Source organism: Salmo salar, chromosome 22 (assembly GCF_965601325.2).
Source record: "Salmo salar chromosome 22, fSalSal1, whole genome shotgun sequence".
In the NCBI taxonomy this organism is placed as follows: domain Eukaryota; kingdom Metazoa; phylum Chordata; class Actinopteri; order Salmoniformes; family Salmonidae; genus Salmo; species Salmo salar.
Window position 1 is genome coordinate 43,423,039 of NC_138312.1, and position 12,357 is coordinate 43,435,395.

A 12,357-nucleotide genomic window follows, 5' to 3' on the forward strand; every position below is an offset into this window, starting at 1 on the left:
ATCAGGGGGTCTGAATACTTTCCGAATGCGCTGTATATTATCATCCTTCTGCCTCTGACTGCTGTCCCATAGCATACACCCCCCTAGGCACTTCAGTGAGATCTAAAAGGACGTATTAGCTATGTATGGTTAAAGACCAACCAGTACCTCTGAATGACTTGGTGGAATTTGCCATAATGTTTACACCAATCCAATCCTTTCAGCTCTACTCAAGTAGCTATAGGCATTCAAGTTGATTTGGATATGTGAAGGGGAGAATGAGTGAGCTCTGACATCGCAACCATGAGCATATTCATTACACAGATTCTGTTAAACTGAAGCAAACGGAACAAAACGGGGAGGGACCTACCTGAATTTGTCAAATAGAAACTCTTGTTTTAACTGGTAAGCAAAGGAGGAGGACTGTTTGGAAGTTTGTTTAGTCTAGCATTCTAGCTTCAGGTGAAGTTCACTCTTGTATGAGTGAGCAAGAGTCCACACAAACAAGTGTGCATGTGTTTTGGGGTTGAGGGTGGTCCCTAATCTGTCTTTATCACCAGCTCTTGGATGCATTCCCTCTAGAAAACCATGACTCCCCCATTGGTGTGAGGGAACAAAGCTGGTGGGAATTCAAACAGCTGTCAGGGGAGTTTTAAAAAGCCAATATAGGGAAAAGTGAATGAGGAGGGAGAGAAGAAGAACAGGGAAGAAGAGCGAGGAAGGAGTGTGGGCAGCATCACTAGACCGGAATGTCACTGCTCAGTAGCTCCTGAAAAACAAAACACCCTTGGACACCACGGGCCTCACTACACCGGTAAGATAATAATGAAGGTGTCCCATCATATTCAAAATGGCTGTGCAACTGTTTTTGGCAGTTTAGTAGATTGTATTTAGATATTTAACACTGTTTCAAAATGGACTAGTTGTTTTTTTGAAACTCAAAGTTTTTAGTTCTATGTTGGATTATTTTGTGACCACTTTGGTCTGTGTCTTCTGTGTCTAAATAATGGAATGTCTATAGGCCTATACATATTTGTCTGAATCTCTGTCATTTCACAACTACCACAGCCCTCAATAACTAAATATGGATGTTTCCCTTTTGTTTAGACTATAAAATGTAGCTCCAAAGTAAATAGAGGGAGAATAAAAGTTGACTTCAGTGTGTGACTATGCTGCTTTTTGGAACTGTTTTAAACTTAGAGAAGAGAACAGTTAAATAAGAGCATCGGCTTCATAGTGAAACAGTGACTGGTCTATTGAATAAATGTTTTAAAATGATAAACAATAGTACCAGTGAAAAGTATGGACACACCTACTCATTCAAGGGTTTTTCTTTATTTTTACAATTTTCTACATTGTAGAATAATAGTGAAGACATCAAAACTATGAAATAACACATATGGAATCATGTAGTAATAAAAAAAGGGTTAAATTAAAATATATTTTAGATTCTTCAAAGTAGCCACCCTTTACCTAGATGACAGCTTTGCACACTCTTGGCATTCTCTCAACCAACTTCATAAGGAATGCTTTTCCAACAGTCTTGAAGGAGCCCACATATGCTGAGCATTTGTAGGCTGATTTTCCTTCACTCTGCGGTCCAACTCATCCCAAACCCTCTCAATTGGTTTGAGGTCGGGTGATTGTGGAGGCCAGGTCATCTGATGCAGCACTCCATCGCTCTCTTTGGTCAAATAGCCCTTACACAGCCTGGAGATGTGTTTTGGGTCATTGTCATGTTGAAAAAGAAATGATAGTCCCACTAAGCACAAACCATATGGGATGGTGTATCGCTGCAGAATCCTGTGGTAGCTATGCTGGTTAAGTGTGCCTTGAATTCTAAATAAATCACTGACAGTGTCGCCAGCAAAGCACCCCCAAACCATCACACCTCTTCCTCCATGCTTCACGGTGGGAACCACACAGATCATCCGTTCACCTACTCTGCATCTCACAAAGACACGGCGGTTGGAACCAAAAATCTAAAATTTGGACTCATCAGACCAAAGGACAGATTTCTACAGCAGAAGTAACTCTGGGTCTTCCTTTCCTGTGGCGGTCCTCATGAGAGCCGGTGTCATCATAGAGCTTGATGGTTTTTGCGACTTCACTTGAAGAAACTTTCAAAGTTCTTGATATGTTTCCGTATTGACTGACCTTCATGTCTTAAAGTAATGATGGACTGTCGTTTCTCTTTGCTTATTTGAGCTGTTCTTGCCATAATATGGACTTGGTCTTTTACCAAATAGGACGGTCTTCTGTATACCACCCTTACCTTGTCACAACACAACTGATTGGCTCAAATGCATTAAGAAGTAATAAATTCCACAAATTAACTTTTGACAAGGCACACCTGTTAATTGAAATGCATTCCAGGTGACTACCTCATGAAGCTGGTTGAGAGAATGCCAAGAGTGTGCAAAGCTGTCATCAAGGCAAAGAGTGGCTACTTTGAACAATATAAAATATATTTTGATTTGTTTAACACTTTTTTGGTTACTACATGATTCCATATGAGTTATTTCATAGTTTTGATGTCTTCACTATATTTCTACAATGTAGAAAATAGTAAAAAAAAATATTAAAAACACTTGAATTAGTAGGTGTGTCTAAACTTTTGACTGGTACAGTATGTCAGAGACATCTTAAGACAGCGTAATAACCTCAGGTCTTACAGTATGTAACTGCTGTACTTTCATGTTATGACGTGAATGTTGTGACTGTCCACTGTCTGGACTACTAATACTACTTTAGCATCATAGAAAATAAGTGTTTATAGTGACACTTGTACATGCTTCTGTCTGGAGTTTTTTGGTTATATTGTTAGTATTAGATGTGTGGGTGTTTCCTAAAGCAAGCCAGCTGTTTATCCTCAGGTTAAACTCATGTAGTTAATGATTGTCCTTTTCCTCTCCTCCTCTGTGTTCAGATACTCCCTACCCCCACTTCTATTTGTTTATAGCTACTGCATATCTCTCTCTCTCTCTCTCTGTTCTCCAGCATGCTCCTCTGTGTCCCTGTTTCCCCCATGGTACTGTGCTCAGCCACAGCCTCTATTAAGAATGAGAGCTGCCTGTTAGCTTTCTCTACTCACTCTTAAAGGATGTCACATTATGAATTCAGTGTTAAACTTGTGACCTGGGGCAGGGTCAGTGTCAGTATCCCTGTGAGCGTGGTGTGAATGAAATTGTGGGCCATCTTTCCCTGTTTTCCCTTCCTTTAACAGGGTGTGTGTGTGCCATCTTTCAATGTACTTGTAGAATGAAAGTCTGAATCTTATTTGTGCTCTCTCTCTCTCTCTCTCTCTCTCTCTCTCTCTCTCTCTCTCTCTCTCTCTCTCTCTCTCTCTCTCTCTCTCTCTCTCTCTCTCTCTCAGCAGTGAGGTATTCTTTCTGTAGGTTTGGTAAAAGTATCAGGGGTGTGGAGAAAGATATAAACAACATTGTACTCACACTCTGTACCACTCTGCCTAACACTGGGACCATGAATGCACAGGTAATCAGGAACATTTATTTCTTAATGAAAACATTCTTAAACCAGGGAAGTCTATTGAGAACTTGTCCTCATCTACAATAACAGCCTGGCCACGAGGTTGCTAACTGCTTTGTGTGTCGTCCCTCTCCTAACGCCCTGCTAAGAAGGCCACTCCCTGTGAGTATGCTGGCATACTGGGGGACAGCTCGGACTCTGACGAAGGTAAGGAATCTGTTTTGCTGCCTGAGCTTCATCGTTGCCAGCAACAGGACGTGGCTGTACTTCCATTTCCTGTCCTCTCTGCTCTCTGTTATTGTATGCTAGCGAAGCTATGAACACTCTGTCCTCTCTTCTCCTCTCCTCTGCTCCTCTCCTCAGAGCCCAGTCCAGAGGATCAGCTGGCTATCTCCTGGGAGCACCTTCCTATACTGGAGAGATTGGGCCTCAGCAGGTCAGTTTATACCGGAGAGATTGGGCCTCTGCAAGTCAGTTTATACCGGAGAGATTGGGCCTCTGGGGGTCAGTTTATACTGGAGAGATTGGGCCTCAGCAGGTCAGTTTATACTGGAGAGATTGGGCCTCAGCAGGTCAGTTTATACTAGAGAGATTGGGCCTCAGCAGGTCAGTTTATACTAGAGAGATTGGGCCTCAGCAGGTCAGTTTATACTAGAGAGATTGGGCCTCAGCAGGCCAGTTTATACTAGAGAGATTGGGCCTCAGCAGGTCAGTTTATACTAGAAAGATTGGGCCTCAGCAGGTCAGTTTATACTAGAGAGATTGGGCCTCAGCAGGTCAGTTTATACTGGAGAGATTGGGCCTCAGCAGGTCAGTTTATACTAGAAAGATTGGGCCTCAGCAGGTCAGTTTATACTAGAGAGATTGGGCCTCAGCAGGTCAGTTTATACTGGAGAGATTGGGCCTCAGCAGGTCAGTTTATACTAGAGAGATTGGGCCTCAGCAGGCCAGTTTATACTAGAGAGATTGGGCCTCAGCAGGTCAGTTTATACTAGAGAGATTGGGCCTCAGCAGGCCAGTTTATACTAGAGAGATTGGGCCTCAGCAGGTCAGTTTATACTAGAAAGATTGGGCCTCAGCAGGTCAGTTTATACTAGAGAGATTGGGCCTCAGCAGGTCAGTTCATACTGGAGAAATTGGGCCTCAGCAGGTCAGTTTATACTCGGACACACTTACTTTAACACTTGAACTTTTTTGATAGTCACAACCTCACTCTTCTCTTACCTCTCCCTCCCCTTTCTCCCCTTTCCCCTATCCTGGCTCTTTACCTCACCTTTTCTTTCCTGCCCTCAGTGGTACAGAGATGACTGAAAAGGAGGTTGAGGTGAGAATTCTTTGCGATTAGTACACTTGGACAAAGAGAAGAGACTACATGCACCCACATGCAGACGCACGCACACACACTGCACACTCATCCACACACTGTTCTGTCCCCTATAGAATGCGTTTACTCAGCTTGCACTGGCGTTCCGTTGTGACCAGTACACCCTGACCCAGAGACTGCAGGCTGAGGAACATGACAGAACAGTGGCCCAGGAGAACTTCATCCTAGAACTGGATCAAACCAGAAGCACACTGCAGGTAGGGGTGTGTACACGTGTGTTTGACCTGGCTGCTTCACAGTTAATGGTCTGATAAATGTATGTTTAAAGTTTAAACCGTACCTCTCTCTTCCACAATTCCTTTGTCTTTATACTATATCTATCCTCCAATCTTCTATTCCCCTCTTCTCTCCTCTTCTCTCCTCTCCTCCCTTTCTCCCCCCTCTTCTCACCCAGTATCTGAGAGGTAGATGTGTAGACGCTGAGATGCTGAGTCGTATTGAGGCCAGTCTGGACACAGTGCTGGACGGCGTGAGTGACATCATCGCTGCTGCTGAGATGCTGGGGACCGTGCACCAGGTGAAACTGTCGTGTAATCCTAGGCTTGCTCTTTTGGGGTATAAGTCCAGGTTTTGGTTAGTGCTCTGTGAAAAATATCTTTGTTTAAAACTGTTATACATGTAGTTTGATTGAAACTTTGATGAATGTTTCTGCTGGCTCAGGAGGCGCGCGTGTGTCATTCTGTGGAGATGATGGGTATCCACGCGGAGCATCTGAAGCGTCGTCACGCTGTGGAGAGATCCGAACTGCTGGAGTCCAGGAAGTTTTTCCACCGCAGCAGGGGCAGGAGACACAGCGACTCAGGTCTGAGTGCTGCCCCTCAATGGATTTTTTGTGGACAAGTGAAAGGAAAATTAATCACATAGCTTTTCTGAATATTTTGATTCTTAAAGTACATTTATTCTTAAAAGAACAATTCATTGTAAGTAGGCCTGATCCACCATAAGTGACTGAATTTCATAATAGGAGCACAGTATCCTCTGACTGTACAGTGAAACAAAATTCTCCACATATGGAAAAGCTGTGTTCTGACTGTTGGCTTTTTATCATTACAGAGGATGGAGACTTTAGGCACCTGTTTGCCAGGCGAGACTCCCAACAGGTAACAGACAGTTCACTTCATTGCTTTTCATATCCTTCCTTCAAATATCTCAGTTAAATAAATAGAAAATATCAGTGAGGGCAGCCCAGTGGCTTGAATTATATATTTTTTAATGTTTCACTCCCCCGACTTTCTCAGACCATCCTTCGGCGAAGAGTCAGCGTCACACTAATCCCAACGGGATCCGAGGTTGGAAACAATAACACTAAGACCTACTCCCATTGTGGTCCTGTGATCATGGTATGCATAACTCTAATTCTATACTGACCTCTCTTTTCTCCCCACTCTTCAATCGCCTCTTTTCCATCCTCTTTCCCTCCTCTCATTTTCCCTCTCAGCTCAGCGACCTGGAGACCAAGTTCCAGGAGGGTTGCAGGGCCAGTGCTGACACTGACAGCCAGGGGCCAGCAGGGGGCAGTGTGAACCAAGCCAGCAGGTACAGGAAAATCTGCCCTGTCGTTAGTGCAGTTAGTGCATTGAGAGTCATCTGCATGGTCGGTTGTCACTAGTCGCTAGATGGCCATGCTAGTCACTAGTCAAAGTGGAGGCTTTCATACGCATATGCACCACAGGCTTAGACGCAAGTGCACGGACTACAGTATAAACCTATGATGGATTTAACTGCTGTAGAGAACACATTGTGTGTGCATGGTGTCTGCTGATCTTATGGCTTATCAATGTGCTGTGCCTTGCCCTTGTGTTCATACCATCAGAACTATACAGACCTCTGTAACAGCAGCATTGTTTGTTGTTATAGTATTACCTTGTTTAGTTGGAAGTGTAAATTTAACTGTTTCCTTTTTAAAGGCCCTCTGAGATGTCCCCCCACCACACCCCCCTCCTGCTCAGACAGAGCTCCACACAGAGCTCCCAGAGCCTAGAGGAAGAGAGCGAGGTAGCCCCTCACACCAGGTAGGTAGCCCCTCACACCAGGTAGGTAGCCCCTCACACCAGGTAGGTAGCCCCTCACATCAGGTGGGCAGCCCTTCACACCAGGTAGGTAGCCCCTCACACCAGGTAGGTAGCCCCTAACTCATCAACATGTTCCCCATTTATGACTCAATGACATTTAAATAATGACCAAAGGGTCAGGTGCGACTAATGCAGGGCTTTCCCTTCCTCTAATACTGTGTGTGTGCCCGTGTCTGTGTGTTTCAGTTCCCTGCAGATGACGCTACATCACAGGCGGAGGTCTGCAATCGTGGCGCATGAGGCTAGTTCAGAGGAGGCCGAAGCCAAGGAGTCAAGAGCGGGGTCTGGAGTGGGGGCGGGGTCAGGGGCGGGGTCTGGAGCAGGCACATCCGAGACCAGTGAGCTCAGTACCTGTATTGCTGAATCAGTCTGCACCACAGAACCGTGAGTGTTAAGATGACTTAACATTATTAAGCTGCTATTAAGTCATATTAAAATGTATTAAGATAACACCATATTATTCAACTGATATAGCAGACAGTTGTCATTATCTGGCCATGCTAGAAAGTATGTACATTGAAGGCAATAGTGACACACAGCCTGGGATTCCCTGTAAACAAACATGCAACTTTTGGATAATGATGATGTAGACACAAATCTGGCCATAACATGAATACTGGACATTTGCTGCGATCATGATTTTAATCTGTATGCCTCCGTTTCCCTCCAGGCTAGTGGTGCTGTCAGAGCAGCGCCCCCTAGCTACGTGGCTGTCTTACTGGACGTGGATGGTGCTGCTCCTCCTGGCTCTCTACTTCTTCCTGCTGCTGGGGTTCCTCCTCTGGGGTCTGAAGGTTCCACACCACAGCTCTAGCTTCTGATATCTCACTTCTGCTGCACTGCATCTCAGCTCTACACCACAGAGTTCTGGGATCCACGTTCTGAGATATGATTTAATAATATTTATGCCATTTAGCAGACGCTTTTATCCAAAGCAATTTACAGTCATGCATGCCGTGCATATTTTTACTTCTGTACCACTGAGGACTAAGAACTGAATTCTGAGCTATGCACCACCACCAACTGAGATAAACTGGGCCTGGCTCTGTGAATGCAGGAGTTCCCATAGTGTGGTCTACAGTTGGGCTCTGCTCAACTACCGGAGTCTCTCGCTGTGCAGTGAGTTTAAGAGGGGTGAGAGTTAAGAATGTGCAGTAAACTCACTCCATAGCTAGCTTGAAATGTCACCAATGGATAGCAAACTGGATCCTTTTCTATAGCTCAATTGGTTGGTACAGTACGTTGTTGTCACGCCAACTCCCTCCCTCAGGCGCTTGATGTTGCCGATCTACTAACCACTGGTCCTTGCAACCCACATTGCGTACACCTGCTCCCCATCATTAAGCACACCTGGACTTCATCACTACCCTGATTACTCTCCCTTCATATAGCCCTCACCAACCTCAGTCATCAGGCAGTATTGGTTCTGTTTTCATGTCCAGACGCTGTGCTTGTTTTGTAACACGCTATATTCATTATTAAACTCACCATCTGCAACTGCGTCCTGACTCCCTGCGTCGTCGTTGTTTAGGAGGGAGGTCATGTGTGTTTGCGATCAGAGGATCACTTGTTCGAGCCCGTTATGGGGACAGGGACAGTGGAAGAAGCTGTACTGTTAGCAGCACACTGAAATCTGTTTTACTGGTGCTGTGACACAGATCTGCAGTTGGGCTCAGCTCAACGACTGGAGTCTCTCGCTGTGTAGTGAGTTTTAAGATGGCTGAGTGTAACAGAGTTAAGAGCGTGCCGTAAGCTCACTCCATAGTTAGCTTGAAATGTCACCAATGGCAGCACACTGACATAAGTTTCATATATAACCATCTTTTATCATAATAAACAGATTGGACAGTGAAGAGAAGACAGGAAACTAGGAAGAATGCGAGTCAGAAGTACAGTGGGCTGGCTTAGAATTGACTGACTGCTATGTGTGCTGGGGTCAACAGCACCAACCACTAGACCACACAGGCTACAAGATGACAATTCTTGTCACCACACAAACCAAACCTCTGTGTCTTCATCTAGGCACCCAACCACCACTGCTGCTGCAATGAGGCTAAATTAAGTCAGAGGGCACCTAAGCCTAACCACTGCCTTCTTTCTGGAAGAGCAGGGACATTCTGAGGCTGCTGAAATTAACTGTGTACTTTTCTGGCTTCTAACTTTACATTGACCCTTCGTGCCTAACTGTATCCTCTCTTGCCCTAAAAAGTCTGGGTTGGGATGACTTTGATAGCTTCAGTGCCTAATGGTAGTGCACACATTGGCAATGTTCCCTAATTCTTTTCGTCACTGAGCTAATTTCAGGTCTGCTGAGCTCAAACTTGAATGTTGTGAAAATTCTGTGCAGCTTCTAGCGAGTGTTTACTGTTAACACTGAGGCTATACCCTGAGTTTAACAGTGGCCAAGTGGCCTACCATCAAAAACAATGGAGAAAATGCATCCCATAACATTTTAACATGGAATTAGCTGTTCTATCATTCAGCCAATGTGTGGTGTTCAGTGTACCTACATTCCAGGAGACATTTGAGAAACAAACATGCAGGGCTTGACATTAAAAACCTCTTAAGGATCGGACCCTTTTTTTCAATTCTAACTGCCTGAAGCAAGGATGCATATTCTTGATATAATTTGAAAGGAAACACTTTGAAGTTTTTGGAAATGTGAAATTAATGTAGGAGAATATGTAGCATCGTTTTATGGGACCAGAAACAGCAGGGGTTTAAATTTTAGAACCCAGTTCCTACATTTTGAATCTAAAAATGGATTTTACCAAACAAAACTATGCTACGTTTTTATCTCTGGGACCCTCCGGATGACAAATCAGAGCAAGATTACTGAATTTATCAAACCAAGTGCTGTGATAAAAGTTTTTTGTTGTGCACTCTCAAACAATAGCATTATATATTTTTGTACACATATAAGACATGTCTATGTCCTGGAAAGTTGGATGTTACTTACGTCATTCTAGTCACATTAGAGCCAGTTAGCAACAACCGTCCCGGTATAGGGAAACTGATCTCATAGAGGTTGACATTAACCTGTTTATCCACTTGTCCTTCAGACAAGGAGGTGACTGAAAATGTTGTGGTGTTTGATGCAAGAAACCACTTTACAAAATAATATGCATTATTATTCCCATACCATTATTACAGAGAATCAGACAAATTATTCAAGCCGGTCTCAAAATACATCTTTTCAAAAATGTCTCGAAATGTACAAATGTTGTGCTCTTGAAGGAAACAAGCACTCCCCTATTGCTGACTACAAATTATAAGTGAGCTAAAAGCTCACTAACTAGCAAAGGTTATGAATAAAATGTGCACACATGGCTACATGCAGCTCTTGCTTTGATCTCAAAACACTCACAACCACAGCTGTAAACACAGTCCAGTTCTAAGTAAATTGCACAGATCCATATATGGCAATGGTCTATTTATATATAGGCCTATTGCAGCTCTGATTGGTTATGCTGCACCGGCCTAGGTAGCATATGGGCTGAGTCATGTACAATAGAATCCTACTCTGATGGTATTTTGGTATTTTAAACGCAAGTGGGAGTGCCCAGCAGGCCAGCCATTTCCATATTTGAACCCTGAACCTAGTGTAGCCTTATGTGATATCGACTCCCCATTTTAGGGAATACAGCAGACTGTATGCAGTTTTAGTCACATGTTCAGCTCACCGGTTCATGTTTTGGTTCTTCAAGATCATGCTTTTCAAGAACTCCTAACCAGATAGTGGTAGGGTCTTGATCTGAGCCTTCAGTCCAGAGGGACACTGCAGCCAGAACTGACCAACTGTATGTAGGTACAAAACTACAACAGCAGTGGATGATGAGGTCATAGAGAAAGCGCTAGCACCCTCTTAATCTGTTACAGGGCTTCTCTACTCCCTAAGATCTTCTTCATCCAGCTTTAGTTCAGGGTGTCCAGTGTTGCGCCTTATAAAACGTGTTCTATGGCAGAGCGAGGGGACTATCACAATCATAGAATTAGAAATGATGAATGTTGTCATGCATTTATATTTTAATAGGTGTTCAGAGTGAGGCCATAGGTCTCCAAACACTGTCACGCACACACACGCACACACACACACACACACACACACACACACACACACACACACACACACACACACACACACACACACACACACACACACACACACACACACACACACACACACACACACACACACACACACACACACACACACACACACACACACACACACACACACACACACACACAGTATTGTCAATGCTACGGCAGAGAGAATGCTTGCAGCTTGGTGTGAACCAGGACAGCTTTCATATCAGAGGGAAGAGACAGGTTGGACCTTACACATTATGATGTTCAGCAGGTGCCTAATTGTGTGTGGTATTGGGGTGATGGCGTCATATTTAGGCTGTAGATTATATACCCAGCCAAACAATGTGCACCTGCAGTTGAGTACGCTGAAATATAATGAAACAGTTTGATGATTGTGTAAGATAGTATTATTATTTTGTTAAAGTAAACTCTGTTATTTTACATTCTGAAATGTGTGGAATAGAGAGCAATGGTAATGTCATTTTTGTAGGCACTAAATCCGCCATGGTTCGTAGAACATAGCCTATGGGAAAATGTATGTATTTTTTGGAAGGTGTTTGGATACACGCCAGGGGATCTGATAGGTTTTGTTCTATGAGAATCTTCATCAGCTAAAGTCCCTTTTTGTGAATTTTGAAGCATTTCTGTAATAAACCCCCCCACATAATACACATAAAGGTCATGTTAACTGACTGATATTATCTCAAAGAACAAAACGTATAAGAGCTCATAAGCCTGTGTTAACCTCAGACCTTATTTTTGGCGTTTATTCGAAAACCCCATTCTTTCCCCAATAAGTTTAACCATAGGAATGGCTGAACGAACGAGGTAAATCATACTGAGGTATACTCAAATCTAGCGAGATCTATTTGTTATTTATCATTTACCCAGTAACTAATCATATGTTTTCTGATTGGCCAAGGCATTAATGAAGTTGTAATAGCTTTATTGAGGCTGGGAGTCTTGAGGTTGATGGTGTTCAATGTGGTTTAACGGTTGAAGCTGTTAAATAGTTATTCGTCTCCGTACCATCCAGTCCTTGCTCCTACAGAAAGTAATCCATCCACCTGTACTCGGAATTTCAATGTACACATGGAAAGATACGAAAAGCCTACAGGGCAGGTATAACGCATTACAATGCGTGGCAAGAATTGGCATAAGCACTTATTACACCCATATAACAATGTAAGATGTAACATAAAGATAGATAGATATTATCAACAATTTACTCAATGTATAATACTGCAAATACAAATGCGTGATACTATGACATAACACAATATTGAAATCAATCATATAGTTATTTAAAGTAATGTATGCACCCCCGGAATGCAATTACGT

The 12,357-nt window shown here is 43.4% G+C and overlaps 1 protein-coding gene across 1 annotated transcript; it reads left to right on the plus strand.

Moving 5' to 3' along the window:
* The first annotated feature begins 468 nt into the window (after positions 1-468).
* irag3b (inositol 1,4,5-triphosphate receptor associated 3b) lies at positions 469-8,426 on the plus strand. Its single transcript, XM_082967786.1, has 14 exons — positions 469-793; positions 3,356-3,474; positions 3,621-3,675; positions 3,832-3,904; positions 4,762-4,792; positions 4,909-5,049; positions 5,247-5,369; positions 5,513-5,654; positions 5,906-5,952; positions 6,091-6,141; positions 6,291-6,388; positions 6,760-6,864; positions 7,111-7,308; positions 7,595-8,426. Exons 2-14 carry the CDS (start codon positions 3,463-3,465, stop codon positions 7,743-7,745), a joined length of 1,227 nt encoding a protein of 408 aa, XP_082823912.1. The 5' UTR covers positions 469-793; positions 3,356-3,462; the 3' UTR covers positions 7,746-8,426.
* Positions 8,427-12,357: the final 3,931 nt, after the last annotated feature.

Bases quoted from the DNA above. Each gene is read 5' to 3' on its own strand.
- irag3b (XM_082967786.1), top strand. The intron at 3,905-4,761 runs GTCAGTTTATAC...TCCTGCCCTCAG, and splicing joins GAGAGATTGGGCCTCAGCAG to TGGTACAGAGATGACTGAAA. The intron at 4,793-4,908 runs GTGAGAATTCTT...TGTCCCCTATAG, and splicing joins TGACTGAAAAGGAGGTTGAG to AATGCGTTTACTCAGCTTGC.